This window comes from Chenopodium quinoa, unplaced genomic scaffold (assembly GCF_001683475.1).
Source record: "Chenopodium quinoa cultivar QQ74 unplaced genomic scaffold, ASM168347v1, whole genome shotgun sequence".
Lineage (NCBI taxonomy): Eukaryota > Viridiplantae > Streptophyta > Magnoliopsida > Caryophyllales > Amaranthaceae > Chenopodium > Chenopodium quinoa.
Window position 1 is genome coordinate 2,643,698 of NW_018742903.1, and position 14,323 is coordinate 2,658,020.

The 14,323-nt window shown below is 34.9% G+C and overlaps 1 protein-coding gene across 2 annotated transcripts; it reads left to right on the plus strand.

Moving 5' to 3' along the window:
• The first annotated feature begins 450 nt into the window (after window positions 1-450).
• LOC110727239 (isocitrate dehydrogenase [NAD] regulatory subunit 1, mitochondrial-like) lies at window positions 451-10,240 on the plus strand. 2 transcript variants are annotated; one of them, XM_021906806.1, is made up of 4 exons: window positions 451-1,277; window positions 2,962-3,189; window positions 8,865-8,943; window positions 9,501-10,240. In XM_021906806.1, exons 1-4 carry the CDS (start codon window positions 729-731, stop codon window positions 9,773-9,775), a joined length of 1,131 nt encoding a protein of 376 aa, XP_021762498.1. In that variant the 5' UTR covers window positions 451-728; the 3' UTR covers window positions 9,776-10,240. The 2 variants fall into 2 exon arrangements, with proteins under 2 accessions (XP_021762498.1, XP_021762497.1); XM_021906805.1 differs by having other exon boundaries at window positions 455-1,277; window positions 2,950-3,189.
• The last annotated feature ends 4,083 nt before the right edge of the window (window positions 10,241-14,323 follow it).

The window sequence follows — 14,323 nt, forward strand, 5'->3', positions numbered from 1 at the left end:
ATATCTAGCCAGCATTTTAGCCATGTTTTAGATGCTTAGCTTGTTAATTTCACAATGCTTAGCTCTTTACAAAGTAGTCATCCATTTGAAGTGATTTGGATGTTTCTTTTTTGAAACTAATATCCCAAGGAGGGGCTCTATTCCTGATATTCTCAATGGAAGATCGTCCAATTATTTTCTAAATCTCCAACTTCCATATCCTCCTATCTTTCAAGCTTTCACTAAGAATGTGGTTGTCTCCTTCTTTAATTGGTTTGATTCGTAGCCACTTTATACAAAGTATTTCCCAATTTTATTAATCCATATTATCATAGTTATAGCCAGGCCACTGCATACAAAAAATCACTTACACTTTTTTCTCGATTTATAGTGCATGACCCTCAAATAGTAAACCCTAATAATCGTGATACCAATCAATCCAATATATAGTCCAAATTTTAAGTTTGATTTGCTCCTTTCAACACACCCATAAGTCATGAGCTTTATATGGCTTCTTTGTGTTGCCCAAAAAAAGGCAAACGCGACCTCTCACAAAATCGAACAACAATCACATTACATTTTTTTATTAATCCATTTTATTTTTATAATCAAAAAAAAAAAAAGAATAAAGAAAAATTTCTCGAAAAAATAAAATTCTCATCCCTTGGTTGATCATTTGCAGTCTTCCAAGCTTCTTCCCCAATTCCATCACAGTCAACACCGCAATCGTCGCCGCAATTCTCTCTCCGATGGCTCGGCGATCAGCCCCAACTCTCCTGAAACGCCTCATCGACACCTCTTCCGGCCTAAACCCTAACCCTAACCCTAACCTCACGAAACCTTGGCTGTCACACTCAAGATCCGTCACCTACATGCCCAGACCCGGCGACGGTGCTCCACGTAAGGTGACCTTAATTCCCGGTGACGGCATCGGACCTCTGGTGACAGGCGCCGTTGAGCAAGTAATGGAGGCTATGCACGCGCCGGTGTACTTCGAGAAGCACGAGGTACGAGGTAACATGAAGAAGATTCCAGAAGAAGTTCTGGATTCGATTCGGAAGAATAAGATTTGTTTGAAGGGTGGTTTGGCGACCCCAGTTGGTGGTGGTGTGAGTTCGTTGAATATGCAATTGAGGAAGGAGCTTGATTTGTATGCTTCTTTGGTTAATTGCTTTAATCTTAAAGGATTACCGACTAGACATCAGAATGTGGATATTGTTGTTATTAGGGAGAATACTGAAGGGGAGTATTCTGGGCTTGAGCATGAGGTTGTGCCTGGCGTCGTCGAGAGTCTTAAGGTAATTCTATGTTTTTGGTGTTTGGTTTGTTATATTTGATTGATGGGTTGTTTTTAGTTGTTGGTTTTGGGTTTTATTTGTTTTGATTTGGTTTTTGTATTGGTTTAAATGTGAATTTTGAGAATTTTGATGATGTTGACTTTGAAGTTTTGTTGATGTTTTGTGTTGATAGTTGATGAGGATTGATATGAGTTTGAATTTGGAGAGTGGGGTGGAAAAATATCTATATGACAATATTGTTTTGATTATGGGTTGTTATTGAAATTTGTACATTGTTCATGCAGTTCAGATGTGTTAGGAATGTAGCATTAATTTTCTTTATGAATGATCAATCTGTTACTTTTGTGCCATGATTTTTGTAGTTAATCATTATCTTAGTGATGTCTTGATGAGTTGACAAGGTTTGCACCTTACTAAATTGAGAACAAAAATAGTTAAGATATAAAAAATGCAAGGCTGTTAGCTCAAGTTTGTGATCGAATGAGATTGTGGATGATGCCCATTTAGGTAGCGGTTGTATAGGTGGAATTTGGTTTGAATATTTTGATTCCATGCCTACGTAGGACAATCCCGGAAATTTTATATCAAATCGATTGTTCAGGATTCATAAGATATTCAATCAATCAATCAAAGCCTTAAACTCATAAGTAGGGTCGGTTACATGAACCAAATTTGATTATTCCGTGTAATCATCGACAAAGATCCTCCTCCTCCATCCCTTACGATCCAATGCCTCCTCCTCATGCAAATGCATATACTTCATATCCTTCCTAACTCCTTCCAACCAAGTCAGTTTCGGTTTCCCTCTCCCTCCTCCTCATAAGATATTCAATATTGAGAAGTATATTGAAAAACGTATTTTCTCAGAAATGGTTGTTGCCGTTGTTCAAGAACCTTGAATCTGTTACCAATGCTTTTCTAATTGTGGGTTAATCCAAATTAAACATTTGATACAAAACACTCATTGCCTAGAACTCCATGAGCTCTTCAAGAACACTTAGGTGGGTGTAGATTTGATCTAACTAACATGTTCACGAGGTTGTGAAGTTTGGGTATGGGTCGGTGGCAGATCCTTCAGTTTCGGGTTGGAGAATGTGTGGCTGTGACGTTGATCTTTCGGTTTTGGATCACTTGGGTTGACCCAACTTGTCAATTAGTACTGATTTACCCTTCAGTCAATTAGTAATGATTTACCCAACTTGTCAATTACTTGGGTTGACCCAACCTATAAAGGGATGGAATATGGTAATTTTTTAGTTCATGATCTATTGTCAATTTGTTTATCTAAATTGAATATTGAGTCATCGAGTGTCAAACGATCATGAACTACAAATTTTTTATCAGTTTTAGGTTGGTTTTCTGTTCAATTCATCTAATGTAATTGATGTAAAGATTAGGTCTTAACCAAAGTGGACATTGGAAGTTTTTTATATGTGCGATCAAAGTGGTGAAATTTGTCTTTTAGAGAACTTTTTGTGCTATGCTGCTGCCAGTCTGCCACATTTTGAAATGTCATCTATTGATAAAAGTATGCTTTAAGGTTTATCTCTATTTTGGCAGATTGTTGGGCACCTGTAGCTGTAGTAGTTGAATCACCTGATTTTCTCTATATTTGTCTCTACTGTTTGTACGGTCTGGCGTACTTCTTGGACTAACTTCACGTCTTTGCTAGGTGATAACAAAGTTTTGTTCGGAGCGCATTGCAAAATATGCATTCGAATATGCATATCTCAATAATAGAAAGACGGTGACAGCTGTGCACAAAGCTAACATTATGAAGCTTGCAGATGGTCTTTTCTTAGAATCCTGTCGAAAAGTTGCAAGCAAATACCCTGGAATCAAGTATAATGAGATAATTGTGGACAATTGCTGCATGCAACTCGTATCTAAGCCTGAACAATTTGATGTGATGGTATGTGGATGCATTGGTTGCATCTTTGCTCTAACTTAATGATTTGCTTGCATTCATTACATTATAGTTGGAAGAAAAATTACTTTTGCTGTGTTTTCGGGCCTTATTGTCTTTGACGTGTTAATTACAGTTATCTTTTGTTTTTGGTGAGTCAATAACCTTTACCTATAGTCAAGCATTTGTCAACTTGTACTTGTCCTGCCAATGGATTACATGTTCCAATTTTACACACAAACACATAAATAGAGAGGTTAATTGTTTATCCTAGCTCAACCAGCCAAGCTGAACTTGCCAAATAAGGTACTTACCAGTTACCACTTGTGGACCTGACCTGCCACATAGCACATACCCTAAATTAGATTATTTGAAAACACAACTTCTAGATCAAGCAATACTAATAGACAGCTACTACCTGAAAAGCTAACAATAGAAGCTATTTCTCACAACATTACCAATGCCTTCTTGATTCTTATGGTGGATCTAGTTTCAATTGATTGGTTTTCTAATATAATTTGAATCTGTATATTCTTTAGAGGAGTAGAGGACCCTTTTTTTTTTTTTCTCTCCAGTGGGATGGAGTTCATAGTATTTCATTAATTGATATTTGCTGCATTAATTTCAAATAGACTAGTGATCTAAGTACCAAAGTCATGTGGCTTATTGTTTTGGATGGAGATAGTATGTATATTACCTACAGGTCCTCTAATGTAAATTTATCAAGATTGTGATCCTTTTTGTTTTTCAATATAAACCATCCATTTGAGCAGCTGAGTAGTCTGGATGTATTAGAACGTTTATGAACATTGATGATCTGAAATTGTGGATGTTTAACCACATGCATTTTATTGTCTGATGTTGATTATCGAGGCATAATGTATAAAGCTCATGAGCTTCACCACGAAACTATGGGACAGAGTGTTAGACTTTAGATTGAGGAAATGTATGAGGATCTCAGAGAACTAATTTGGGTTCATGACAGGGTGGTCTACCATGAAAGCTATATAATTGATAAGGCAAATGATGGAGTATTATACGCCGAGGAAAAAGAATTACACATGATTTTCATTGACCTAAATATGACTTAGGACAAGGTGCCAAGGGATGTGTTTTGGTGGGCAATGACTAAGACGGGTGTTTTGCATGAGTTTATTGACCTAGTTAAGGATATTTATCCAGACATCAAAATAAGTGTAAGGACTTGCAGGTTAGTAACGAAGGAATTCTATATTATGATTGGACTTCAGTAAGGATTGACATTGAGTTTTTCCTCTTTGCAGCTGTATTGGATGAATTAACAAGATCTATCCAAGGTGAGACTCTTTAGTGTATGCTTTTGCAAATGCTATTGTATTAGTGGATGAGACTAGAGTTGGGGTTGATGCCAAATTAAAGAAATTGAGGCCAAAATCTTGTGGTTTTAGACTAAGTCAAAACAAGACTAGTTTTAGTCGATGTATAAAAAAGCTCAAGGGGCACTAAAGCGAGAGGTTTTCTACTGCGCCTAAGGCGCGCCTCTTTGAAGTGAGGCGTAGTATATGGGTAGTTAAAAAAATTTGGCTGAAGTTTGCTTCAAGTGCGCCTCATGTACTTGTGCGCTTTTGGTGCGCCTCCAGCGCTTTTTGTGCGCCTAACCCAAAACGCCTCGCCAGACCAAAGTAAGCGCTCACCCTTGTTCGTCTTGCGCCTCCGCGCCTAGGCGTGCCTTAGGCGCGCTTTTTCAAACACTGGTTTTAGTACTATGAGGGTAAGTGGAGTACTAGGGATATAGTAACATTGGAGGGTTAGAAGGTGCATATGAGCGAGTGTTTTAAATGGTAGATTTTGCAAAAGAATGGAGTGGTTTTAGACTAAGTCAAAGCGAGACTCTAGTTTTACTACTATGAGGGTAAGTGGAGGACTAGGGATATAGTAACATTGGATGGTTAGAAGGTGCATATGAGCGAGTGTTTTAAATGGTAGATTTTGCAAAAGAATGGAGAAATGTACCAGAATGTAACCTATAGGATTATGTCTGGATCATAGAAAAAAAATTGCAAATGTGGGTGCGGATGCAGTCCGATCGTGGTAATGCTCTCGTTGACGTTGAAACGACTTGTAACAGATGAATAGAACGGATCGTAACAAACCAGGTGTGACTTTTTTCAAAAATCCACAATAATGGTGTATAGTTAATAGTTTTTAAGTTTAAGAAGTATTTTTTGAAAATATATAGCCAATTTATCAAAAAAAAGCTGATAATATATTTTTTGAATAAAAATTTACTAAATATCATGTTTAATAGAGTACATAATTAACTACTAAAAGATTTAGTCAACTAAAACAAAAGAACGTATGTAACATGTAAAAAAATGGTTCTAATGCAGTGATTCACCGTTACATAACGACAACGCAGGGTGAAATATGTGATTTTTGTGGCAGCGCTATGTAACTGGGTTTCGCGGGACAACAAATCCAAATTCTGGTATAGATGTTCTACAAAGTTAAAGGTTAAATTTTATCAGACAACTATTATCACAGCGTTGTTATATGAGTTAAATCGGGCGTTCAAGAATAATCATATTAGGAAGATGAGGTAGCAGAAATGCGCATGTTAATTAAGATCTGTAGGAGCACCTATGTTAATCGGACATGGCTAATATGACGAAGTGCCCTTGTCGACATGACACTTCACGGACACGGACACGGGACACGTGTGACGTGTCCGATCCTTCACCGTGCACTCGGACACTTCCATTAAGAGAGGAGAGGAAAAAAGAGAAGAAACATGAAAGAAAAACATATCTTGTTCGAAAACCACCATTAATATAGAGAAGATAGAGAGAAGATGATTGCCATATATTAGGAGAATTTATCGAGGAAAGAATTATAATTAAAAAAATAGGGGTAGACATAATGAAAATTTTAAAGCTTTTGTAATATATAATTTATTTATATAAATTTAAGTGACGCATTGACGTGTCACCGTACCCGTGTCCAAATATCAGACAGAGTTCCCTTGTGCTAAAATTTTGGAACTTGCCAGATCGGACACTTGGACATGTGTCCGTGTCTGACACCGGTTCCCGAGTCCATGTAACATAGAGGAACACCGTAAAGGATAGAATCGAAAATGAAAATATTAGGAGGAAAGTTGGAGTAGCGTGCATTGAGGATACAATAAGGGAGAATTGATTGCGTTGGATTGGTCATGTGAGGCGGAGATTAGTCACCAGTAAGAAAAGTAGAGGTTTGAGATCAAGGTGACTAATGATGACTTGGACGGAAGGAGTTGAGAAGGACATGAGAAAGTTAGATTTGCAGGAGCACATAACATTAAGCAGAAGGGAATGGAAGGAGAGGATCATGAATTCATGGTTGGTGAGTGAAAGAGATAAAATTTTAACCCTATCATTGGATTAAGACTTGATTGTTGTTTTATATTCATGTTGGATTTTGATATGGTAGCCAAACTGAAATAAATGGCTGAATTTGTGGCTTCTATGTGGAAGAAGGTGATACTGCTGTATAAGGAGGCTCACTGAAGGAGTGATGGACATTAGATTCGATATAGAGTGGAGATGTGAGTGCCTTAAGGACCTCATGGAATTCCTAACGGAAATGCTCCATAATAGATCTTTGAGGATGTTGGATAATGGAAAATTTCTTTGAATTGGATAAAAGACCTGATTGCTTTTGACTTCACTTCCAGTTAAATTTCATTATTTAGCTTTCTCATCTAGCTTGATCTGGTGGTATACAAAAGTTGCCATCTACAGATTCTACATTCTGAGGTCTTTGGCTGGGGCCATGTTTGTTTTTCAAACCACCGTTGTTAAGAAGTCTCCTTAGCAAGTTCTTCTGAATGTTCTTTTCTGCTAGCATGCCTATGACATATCTGTGATATTTTTTTTCCAGCTTTTTCCTCGTAGACGGTGCATCTTTTTGAGGAGTTGACTTCATATGAGTCTATGAGCCAGTGTTTATGCCTTCCTCTTCAGAATTGTAATTTTGATAAAGTTTACCATATTTTATCATATCTTTTCCGCTCATTTCAGATTTTTACTTCAGCTTTGATGTTTTTGAATTAGAATATCTCAGGAAAATATACTTTTTGTCTTTCTTTTGTAAAGTAAACCTAGTTATCTGGTTGAAATCATCAATAAATCAGGTGAATTACTTTTTCACTAGAAGGGATTCACTGTTGGCATCTACGAGCATCTGTCAAAATTAGATCCATTTCTTTTGGTCTTCCAAGCTAGTTTCATAGGATATGGCTGCCTATTTAGTCCAGTTTTCTAAGCTCATGTTAATCAATAAATTTTGGTGACCCAAATGGAAGGAAAGTCTCTCATCATATATTTCTTGTTAAGGTCACACACTGAAATTAGTTTGGATTGCAACAAAATAGTGGTGATTGAAGGCTCTACATTCATTGGACTCTCATAACAATTTTGGCACAACATCAACTTGACAATTTTCTTTTGGGTGATCTGTTTCACATCTTAGAAAAGTTGAAATAACCCCTATTAGAAGTTATCCAAACTTGGTGGCAAAAAATGCCGATGTAAATCAATCCAAGAGCATTGCTGAAGTTTTTAGTTCCTTACAGGTAACCAGACCTGATTTAGGCTTTTGGAAAGTTTATTGTCAAGGTTCTGGAGTGAATCAAGTCTACTTGAGTTCTTTGAAGAGAGTAGTTATATCCATAAGAGGCAATTCAAACTTTGGGCTCTGTTGCAGGACTTCCAGCATTCTGCTGAGGGCTGGGCACTTGTAACCTTGTAGTTAATGACAAGTGAAGGCTTAAGCAGTCTTGGCCGTGTTTTCTCACTTGAGTGCTGTGAGAAGAGTACTGATATTCATAAGATGAATATCAAACTTTTGGCACTGTTCCAGGACTTCAAGCATCCTGCCAGAGGCTGGGCAGTTGTAGTTGAGTGAAGGCTAAAGCACTTTTGGCAGTGTTTTCTCACTTGACTTACGCGTGATTTCATGGAAATGTAAAAACAAGTAGTTGCGCAGTATGGTAATGCTGAATGGAATGTAATATTATTAGCCATCAAAGCAGTATAATTAAGCAAAGATATTAGCCAATGTTTGCTGTTAGCAATGATTTAAACTTCATTAGTCTTGGTATATGAAGTTGAAGTTACAAGCGGTTTGAGACGCAAATACATTGAAATAACGCTTATTGTCCATTGGGAATCCAGTTGGCCAACTTTTTCTAAATGGCATTACCAAATAAAAGCTTTTAGTTTCTATAGCTTGACATTGGGCAGTAAAACCTTTGACAAGTCTTAATAGTGAAACTTCTGGATTCTTAATTCATATTAATCAATGAATAATGCTCTTGTTCTATAACATACAAGTATTGTATGGGAACATGAAGTTCAAGAAGAATCATCAAAATGTGTCTTGATCTGTTTTAGTGTTTTTCTTGTAATATACTTCGTAAAATACATACTATTGTTCATCAGGGTGCATTCGTATAGTTGTACCTTTGAGAGCTTTGGCAATCCCGTGGAAATTATTTAGAAATAAAGCATCATTCTCAATGTCTCCACTTTCTCTTACATGGTTTTTGATAATTTTATTTTTGTGAATTATGTTAGCTTTTGAAAATGGTATGCAACTATTTTTGGTAAAAGTCAATTGTAGATTGTATGTCGACTTGCTTATGTATCTTGATCTTTTAGGTGACGCCGAATCTGTATGGGAATCTTGTGGCAAATACAGCAGCTGGTATAGCTGGTGGTACTGGAGTAATGCCTGGAGGTACATTCTGCTCCTTGGTTTTCTGATAATTAGCTCAGTTTTGTGCTTTCAAAGCTGACATATTTAACCAGGCTGAGCAAAAATTAAAGATTAATGCTATTTGTGTTCACTCCATAACTTGTTGGGATTATCTATCTAAACCACATGCTATGAGTATTTTCTTTCCTGCTTGTTGGGAAGATCAGGTCATAAGCCTGACGGGTAAGAAAAATTTTGACTCATTGTTTGCTCCCTTTTTCCTCCCCAGTAGTTTAGACTGATTTAAAATGCAATATTAGGTAGGATTTGGGTTATTCTTTGGCTGGATTGAATAAATGCTTGTTCCTGACCAAAAGCAGTGGTTATGCTTAATATCATGCCAATTTTATTTCAATTTTTCAGTGCAATATCATATGTACTACATAGATAAACATATAACAATATAATATGGTTGGTAATTTGACTTTTAAAATGGTTTACAGCAAGATTGTGTATTCTGAAAATCTTAGTAATTAGTAATTTGGGTTTGATATGAGGTTAAATAAATGTCTCATTATTGATATATTTTGCATCTGAAGGTAATGTGGGAGCAGATAATGCTGTGTTTGAGCAAGGTGCTTCAGCAGGAAATGTTGGCAGTGATGAAATATTAAAAGAAAAGAAAGCCAACCCGGTAGCTCTTCTGCTCTCATCTGCAATGATGTTGAGACATCTCCAGTTTCCCTCATTTGCTGATCGATTGGAAACCGCTGTGAAAAGAGTGATAGCAGAGGGCCAATATCGAACTCCAGATCTTGGAGGTGACAGCACCACCCAGGAGGTGGTTGATGCAATCAAAAAATATCTGGACTGAAGTCATGCTTACCAGTTTTTGACTGTGAAGCCTGTTGACAGGCCTAACCTTTTTGGGTATCTGCTTGCAGAATAATCCATACCATCAAGATCTTCTTGTAATTGGCAAATACTTTGGTTTTAAATAATATATGATTCAAGATAAAGAATCATAAGATTGAAAGACGTCGAGCATTTTGAGGATATAGGAAATTTTATCAGTTCAAGAAAAAGCTGATTATAGCTTCCTGCACTCTATTGGCTTGCACTGAAGATGTGGAAGGACCATAGGAGACTGGAAATTGATGTATATTCTTTTGTAATTGTTTAAATGATAGCTAAGCGCTGAAGGCTCTGAGATTTCTGTCATGTTGATTATTGTGCCTATATTTATATCAGTAATGCTGATGAAACTAGAGAAATCACTTGCAGATAATATTCAGCAGGTTCAAATTAATAATACTGCAGTTTTGCTTGTTGTGTATCACCTAGAATCTTGTCCCTAAATAAGTTTTATTTTTTATATTTTTTCCTTTATTCATTACTAATTGACCAAATCCTACTAATTTTTGTTTTATGAACTTTTGATTAGTCAAGTCTCACAATGAATCAATCAATGAATCAATCCCACACAGCCACACTATCTTATTATTAGTATCATCTTTTTAATGTGTAAAACGCGAATGAGATTTTTCTTTGGAGAGGTGGGAGTATTTGTTGTTGCGTATTAGTTCTCTAGTCTTTAGTTTTTTACCCAATATAAATATGAGGGTAGTACATGTTTGTCGATTTCATTACCAATAACTTGAAATTTTACAATCCTAAGGCAATAGAATGAAGATGCACTTCAAGAAGCTTAGACTACCGATTACACAATCAACAACATAAATCCTAAATTTTGCAACATGAGAAGCACTAAGATTTCTTCGATCTTCTGGTTGATCTTTCCCTAGGAATAGATGGAAGTTGAGACAATCTCATTAAACCATCTTCCCTAACTTCACTTCCATGCTTGCATGAAAATGTAATCTTCCCAATATTAAACAATGATCTGAAACCAATTCTCTTACTACTTTTGGTGCATTCCTTCATGGCAATGAGGAAAGGATCATCGCATGGCTTACATAGTCTCGTTACCGTTGAAGCCCTTCCTGGTGGCTGAAACGCCCGCCATGGAGGTGGAGGAATCTGCATGAGACCAGGGCTAGATGATGATCTCATCAATGGCATCGAAGATTTCACGGAACACGAAGCCGAGGCCAGGCAGTCCTCTGCCTGTTGGAGATGGAAATCAACATTATTAACAATTCTAGGGTCATTGTTTGGAGAGAAAGGACCCAATGTAACACTACTCATGTTGTGTGGTAGATAAAGAAATGCGGTTTTGGGAAAAATACTCCTGTTTATAATGATAAAATTGGTGTACGATATCATACCTTCCATGCTTTCTAACGGTAGGGTGACTAATAACGCAAGCAAGTGAAACATGCAAGAAACAGGTTTTAGGTCATGATGTAAGGGATATTGGGGCATTCCAAGAATACTTTCACCACTTTATTATGTGGGTTTGACTCATTCAAGAGTGTAGTCATTAGGAGTTGGTGAAAGAGGTATAATGTTGGTTAGAGGGACACCATGGTTTAGATAACAACACCACGGGATGGACAAATAGAAAAATGACAAAAACGTTATAGTCTATTCAATGGGTCCAATCCATGGAAAATTTATACCACCTTATGATACATATAATATACACCTGATTAAGAATGATAGTGAGGCGGGTTAAGTAGGATAACCACCTCATCCCCATCTTGACAGGGCAGGGATAGGTCTAGGTTTGATCGGTGACAGGGCGGGGGTGAATTTTAAGCGTCCCACCTCGTCCCGTCTCATACCTGCCCCATGTATTTTAATATTTGTTGTAGTCTTATACGGAGTACATATTTTTAATATTTGAACTTTGAAGTTATATTTATTAGTTTGGAGTGTGATATTAATCACTAGTACTTTTTGTTGTACTCCATTATATAATGTAACTAGATAAACCCGTGCGATGTACGGATTGTTTGTATTTTTTAAAACAAATATTTTTTGTATTTATGTGACGAAATTTGTTATTTTATTCGTTGTATGTAGTACATTGTTTAATGTTTTTATTTCAAATTAAATTGTGAATTTCCTCTCATTCGTTATATATTTAGATAAAATTCCTATCTCAAAAGATATATTTATCTATTTAATAAATATAAACTTTAAAATCTCATTCGCCAATTTTACTTATGTGTGTATGAATTATCTAATTCTAAAAGAAATTATAAGTCTCTTATTTAATTGGCTAAAACTAAAATTTATAATCCTTAAACTTTAAAATCTCATTCGCCAATTTTGCTATGTGACATATGAATTATTTATTTCTAAAAGAAATTATAAATCTCTTATCTAATTGGCTATAACTAAAATTTATAATCCTACATGGCGCGTTAAGAAATTTTAATCCTATGTGGCTCTCTAAAAACTCGGGAAAAAACTCCCCTTTATATATTACTAGTTTTGTGCCCGGGCGATGCCTAGATTTTTGATAAAATTTTAGGATAAACTTTTTGGCTTGAATATTTACTAATACTTTCATGTAATCCCTTTTGATAATGCAGGATATTTAGACATACGATATCCTATCACTTATTTATAGAATAGTGTATTTTCTGTAATTTTGTTTGTAAATAGATATCTATGTTATTACTGACCTGAAATTATTGTTATTGAACTTAAATATTTTTACTGAACTGAAAGTATTTTTACCAAACCAAAATTATTTTTACTGGTTAAAACTTATTTTTGTTGATTCTCTATTATTTTTTTTACTAAATTAAATATATTATAAATGGATCTTATTTTTAAAAAACTTTTTGAAACGAATTCTATGATGAAAATTAAACCGAATTATAGGATATTTATTAAAAGTTATGATTTATTTTGTATATATGAAATATTAGAAGTATAGTGATAATAAAACTCTATACAACATTTTTATCTTAAGAAATCTATCCAAAAATTGCTTACTTTGCATCATATGTGTCACAATAATACCTATTTGTCGCCTATGTGGCGCGACACTTGGCGAAAAATTAGAATGTCAAGTGTCGCTGTCTCGTGGCATGGCTGCGAGACCGGCTTTATTTATTAGTGATATATAATATGATATGATATATTAGATTTATATTTACATGATAAGGTAATTGGAAATGAGCCTCAACTTTCACTTGACTTATTTTGACTATTACAACCCAAACTGGAATCGATGACTTATTAAAAAAAAAGAATGATTGAATTTTATTTGTTCTCTATCGATTAATCTATTCAAAATATTTGTATCGTTTTTTTTACAAGAAGAAAAATAGTTTTATCTATTAACACAATGTTTACCTTACATAAATTTATTACTTAATTAATTTTATTAGAATTAGACTAGACTAGATGAAGGCGGTGCGATGCACGGTTTGTTTGTAATTTTTTTCAAATAAAATATTTTCTAATATATATTTATTTAATAAAACTTTGTGATATTCGCTTGCTTACTACTTGAATTTTTTATTATAAAATAAATTATAAACTTTGTTTCTCATATTTACATAAAATTCGTAATATGAAAAGATAATACTTTATTTCACAAAGTTTCATATGTGGCTGGTCACACCGTGTTGTCGGGATTACTTGGTCATGAGTTACTTGGTTAGGGTTACTCAATCGATCAGGGTTACTCGGATGGTCAGGGGTTACTCGGTCAGTGCATGGGTTGTCTCAGTTGGCCACACGATATGGCGAGCCACACAAGAAATGCACTGATTTTATTTTTATAATTAATATAAAATTTTTGATCTAAAATAAATTGCTATTCTTTTTTTTTTATTGGCTAAAATATAACATTTTCCTATGTGACGCTATAAAATTAATCTTACGTGGCATAATCCTATTGTAGCGTTTCAAAATTATTAATCCCACGTGACGATGTTTTTATTTTATTATAACCTACGTAGCGCTTTAAAAAAACTAATATTACGTGGCAATATTTTATTGTAGCGGTTTAAATTTTTTATTCTTCCTAAGTGGCGCTCTAATAATTTTTTAAAAATTGAAATTTTACGTGGTGCTCTAAAAACTCGGGAAAAAACTCCTCTTTATATATATAACTAGTTTTGTGATCAGGCAATGTCCAGATGGTTGATAAAATTTTAAGATAACATTTTTACTTGAATGTTAAATACGGTCATATAATCCGTTATGATAATGTAGGATATTTAGACATACGATATCATATGGCTTATATATATTTATATAATAGTGCACTTTTTGTAGTTTTGTTTGTAAATAATAGATATCTATGTTATTATTGACTTGAAATTACTTATATTGATCTTAAATTATTTTCAATGAACTCAAAGTATTTTTACCAAACTAAAATTATTTTTACCGATTCTCTATTATTTTTTTAAATACTTCCTTCGTTTTTCTTTTATTGCACCATAAGACTTTTACACTATTCACTTAATCTTTTATGACCATCATTTGTGAT

Coding starts and splice junctions, on each gene's coding strand:
- LOC110727239 (XM_021906805.1), top strand. CDS start 729: ATGGCTCGGCGATCAGCCCCAACTCTCCTGAAACGCCTCATCGACACC. Junction 1,278..2,949: donor GCGTCGTCGAGAGTCTTAAG/GTAATTCTATGT, acceptor CGTCTTTGCTAG/GTGATAACAAAGTTTTGTTC. Junction 3,190..8,864: donor CTGAACAATTTGATGTGATG/GTATGTGGATGC, acceptor TTGATCTTTTAG/GTGACGCCGAATCTGTATGG.